General features: G+C 56.5%; 1 protein-coding gene across 1 annotated transcript; it reads right to left on the bottom strand.

Annotated features, from left to right (window-relative positions):
* Nucleotides 1-1,070: 1,070 nt before the first annotated feature.
* Nucleotides 1,071-2,717, bottom strand: LDBPK_140510 (hypothetical protein, unknown function; the record flags this gene model as incomplete). The annotated part of the gene is made up of 1 exon (XM_003859374.1): nt 1,071-2,717. One exon carries the CDS (start codon nt 2,715-2,717, stop codon nt 1,071-1,073), a length of 1,647 nt encoding a protein of 548 aa, XP_003859422.1.
* Between the last annotated feature and the right edge of the window lie 1,862 nt (nt 2,718-4,579).

Below are 4,579 nucleotides of genomic sequence, written 5' to 3' on the forward strand. Positions count from 1 at the left end.
CTCCACTCGCGGAAGGGTTCCGGAGTGAGAAACGGATGGGTGCCAGGGCCAGCTGCGCTGCACTGTACAAGTGTGTCATACGTGAAAGCCTGTTCTCCTCCGAGAGGACGCTACACGCCGGCTGCCCCTGTGGAACACCCGCCTGAGTGAGGCGGACCCACGTGCGGCGCCGTTCGATCAGCTCCTATACCTAACCCATGCACCGTGGGATCGATTCATGTGGCAGGGAGCCGATTCACATGCTTCTTAGTGTGTGGTGGTCGTGACGATGATGATGAATGCTCCGTAGGGCTGATAAGGACAGAGACAGGGACATCGATGTGAATGGGCACACACAGACATATCATCCCCCATTTCGAACGGCTACAGGAGCGGCTCAAGTTCTCCCCAACGGCGGGCGTCCACCGATATGAAGGAGTCCAACAGCTTCAGGGAGACATATACGCGTCAGTGTGGACGAGACACAGGCATACAGTGGGCGGTGGTGATGGTGAGGTGGATGGAAAAGAGAGGAAAGACGAGCAGTGGCGAGGTTTCGGCACCTTCTTGATGTTCAGGGCTTCTTTGCCCTTTACTGTCGCACTATCCCCTCCCCCTCCCCGCGAGATTGACAAACACACACACACACAGTGTTCGAACGACGCGCACGGATAGTTGCCTATGTGCTCATGGAAACGGGAAAATAAAGAGTGCAAAAAGCAAAAACTCAAAAAAAAAAACGAATAGGCAGCAGCGTCAGGGCGAGTCCTCCTCCTCACCACCACCACCACTACACACACTAATCGACACAGGCGCACAGCTCATCGTTTGAAGGCAGCAGAAAAGGGTGTTTGTGGGTGCAGGGGGATAGAGGGAGGCGATAGCGGGCAGCCTCATAGAGCCCTGATGTGCCCTTGTACACACCCGCACATGTGATCTTCCATCGTTTCGAGTTTGAGAGAAAGAGCGAGAATGGCATCGACCCCTCACCCCTCCCCCACTGCACCGCTGCCGTGAAAGAGGCTGATGCGCCGAGCAGAGTAGCAGCAACTACAACGGCAGTGACGGCATCCTTCCCAGGCGACGGTGCTTCAGCAGACACTCCTCAAGGCTTCCCCGCTCTCTGCCGCTTGTAAATCTGCCAAATATTTCTTCCTCTCGGCCAAAATCCGCTCACCGCGTTGCAGCTGCGCATCGAGTTCTCGTGCGATCGGGCCATACGTGTCACAGTACTCTTGTGCTGCTTTCAGTTTTGCCTGCAGCTGTGCCAGCTCGCGGTCACCCGTCTTCAAGACCTGGCGAAGGTGCTCCACATGTGAAGAGGTATGCGTCGCGGCAGCACTGCTTTCGCCGCACATGGAGGCGCAACCATTTGAGTGCGTTCGCCGATTGAGCGTTTCTGCACAGGTTGTCGTGCTAAGTCCGCTCCGCTCAGTCGCCCCGGCGGCCGCCGTGGCTGAGGAGACGGCGGCGGACGAGTCGGCCAACAGACTCATATCCGCACTGCTGTTGGGGGCATTTGTGGAGGAGCAGCATTGAATGCCGCCAGTGATGAGCTGCAGCTTGCGCTTGTACTTGTCAAACATATGAACAGACGCGCTCAGAGCTGCGTCCTCTTCATCTGTTAGCCCTTGCAGGGTGCGTGGCCAGGCAAAGTCAACCACGGGCTCGCTTGTCCGTCCATCCAGCAATTCATGCAGTGCCGTCTCCGACTTCTTCAGCGATGCTTCTTCTGCGGCAACTTCCTCGATCAGCTCAGCTAGCCGAGACAGACGTTGCTGCAGCGCCAGTTTTTGTGACCGGTACGAGTCCACCGTCTCCATTTCTTCTGCCACGAGGAGACGCAGCTTTTCTACCATGTACAGATCCGACGCCTGGAGGCCTTGTGTGGCCGCGTCGTCGTGGCTGCTGCGCCTCGGCTCGAGCGGCCGCGGAGGATCTGCGTCGGTGCTGCGTGCGCGGAACACGGCGGGCGCGCTCGATTCCCCTAATTCGCACCTGCTGCTGATGGCGGTGAAATCGTGTCCATTGGAGGGCTGCGATTTCTGCGGCTCGCCTACGGCGTCCGCCGACGCTTCGTGCTCCAGTTCAGTCTGAAGAGCTTCCACTTTCTCTAGCAGCCCCGCAACACGCTCATGCTCGCGATCGACAGCTGCCAGCAGATTCGGCGAGTCTGGGGAGCGGCAAGAGGAAGCGCAGGAGCCAACTGCGTTTGCGTGACGTCCATCCTGCTGCAGCTTTTCCAATTCGACCTGCGCTTCCGTGCACGCTACTTGCAGGCGTGGCGCAAGGTCGTCCGTCAGCCAGTGCAGCTCCGCACGCACACGTGCTTCTTCCTTCATGAGTCGACGCTTCTCGTCCTTCTCAGAGCAGTTCCTGTCACTGGCCGTTTCTGTGACGCGAGCCGCACGTGGGGATGCGATGGCGGTATCCGTGGTGTGTGGCTCTCCATGTGTCGAGATTATCGCGGATGAGGCATCACAAAAGGCGCTCAGACGCTCTTGCAGGCTTGACTGCCGCCGTCCCTGCAGTGGAAGCGCATGCGCGACCTCGTCATCCTCGTCCACCATGTCACGCGACCGAGGTCCACTCTTGGCACTCGCGGTTTGCGTTGGTCTGACCACTTCCGCTCCACGCAATGTTGCCTTCTCGATCGCCTCCAAAGTGCCGTGGTGGCCGTGGCGAGTGGCGGTGGGGGTTTTCAGCGATGAGGAGCCGTGTAAACGATCACTGCGCATAGCAACCGCCGCGGGGTCGAGACGCGCAGAAAAAAGCGCGCCAGGCACGCGCCGCAGCAGGGAACCAGGGACAAGCCCGATAGCCCCATCTTCTCCTTGTGCGATACACCACTGCGGCTGCGATAGAGCTGCACCACCGGCGGCAGCTGCTAGCATGTGTGAGGAGGCACCATGTGGACCTGTGCCGTGATGACACTCTCGCCGTAGCACGCGTACCCGTCCTCCTTGTTGGAGAGATAGGTACAAAGGCTCTGCGTGGGGTTCCTCATCGCCAGCGGCGCCACTCTCGCAGGCAGAGGAGCGGTGGGCTGTGGACGGCGAAGAGTGCGCGACCGAGAAAGGAATTACCGCTTGCTCGAGCCCGCGGACTTTCACACACTGATGCATCGCAGTGAGGATAAAGGAAAAACGAGTAGAGAACACGAAAAGGAAGCGATAGGCGAGGGGAGAGTAGGGAGAAGGTGTGTGCTTCACCTATGATGAATGATCGACAGTGGGTTTGACGTACGCATGTCCGCGCAAGCAACGAGAGATTTAGTTGTCGTCTCAACAACAAGAGGAATTTCCCTCACCAAAAAAAAGTGAGTGTGCCACGCACGCGCCTACGGTGCAGTCATCTTCGCACACGAAAAAGACGATCCATGGAGATAGAGAGCGGAAGAGGGGGAGGGGGGAGTTGATCGAATGGATGTTGCGCAGGGGGATGATTGAAGGTGGGGAGGGGAGCGCTTGACGGCTCCACCACTTTCCCCCCTTCACCTTCCATCTTCGAACCTATTCGGTTCCACTCCGCTGTCCGCGCCACACCCAGGAAGCGGGAGCGAGACAGAGAACCGGCGCTGGCGCTTCGTATGGACATGGCCATTCGCGGACTCGAGCAACGCCAGACCGCACGCTGTCGTCTCCGTGAGACCTTTCGTTTCCTTTCGTGCGTCCTTGTGCGGTGCGACTCATGACGCACCTCTTTTTTGTTTCTCGCATACCGAGAAGAGAGGGAAGGAGGGGCAGCAGAGAAAGGGTGCGTGGGATAGTCGTAGTATTCCTCGTAGCAGCAGTGATAAAGCCTGTCTCTGCCTGTGTGTGTGTGTATACATGATAGCGGCGCAGTTTTACAGCCAACAAAAACACACAGACACACACACACACACACACAGGCAGAGTAGACATCACATCAGATTTAAAAAACAAAACAGCACGCATGAGCGATGACTGCAGCAGCAACACCGACAAGGACACCACCGCCACCATCACAGCAGCGCTTGAGTTCGTCCTGTACTGAGTGCGTGTTGAAAAAAAAAAGAACACAGATCGCTGCGCCAGCACCGAGATTCGTTACCCTTGTTATTTTCTTGTCCAGCGAGCTCGCCGTGGGAAAGAGATGGGGGAAAGAGGCAAGAGAGGAATATGCAGAAAGAATCGCGCGAGATGGACGGAAAAAAAAACGAAAACCAGTTTTGAATAAAGGAAAGCGAGAGAGAGAAAGGAGTAGATAACAACAATCAGAAACGAAGGAGAATACATGAACAACGTGAACAGGCTAGTAGCACAGATGAGCACATGAGAAAAAAAGGAGCACCGAGTAACTTGGGGAGTTGAGCAGGATGTGCGTACTTGTGACACTAAAGTGCAAGCTCTCCTTGGATCCCACAGGCCACACCCACCAAAAAGAAAAACGAATCCTCACAGCAGAGAATCATGCATATATATATATATATGTGTGTGTGTGTGTGTGTGATTTGAACACTTCTTGCTGCGCTGGTCGCTGTGAATGAAGTTGCCTTCATTGTTGTAGAGCGTCGTCGCTTGTTCAACGTTGATGGCTTGCGGCCTGCTCTGTACGGGTACTCGGGCGATGCCGCTGT

The sequence above is a fragment of the Leishmania donovani genome, chromosome 14 (genome assembly GCF_000227135.1).
Source record: "Leishmania donovani BPK282A1 complete genome, chromosome 14".
Classification (NCBI taxonomy): Eukaryota; Euglenozoa; class Kinetoplastea; order Trypanosomatida; family Trypanosomatidae; genus Leishmania; species Leishmania donovani.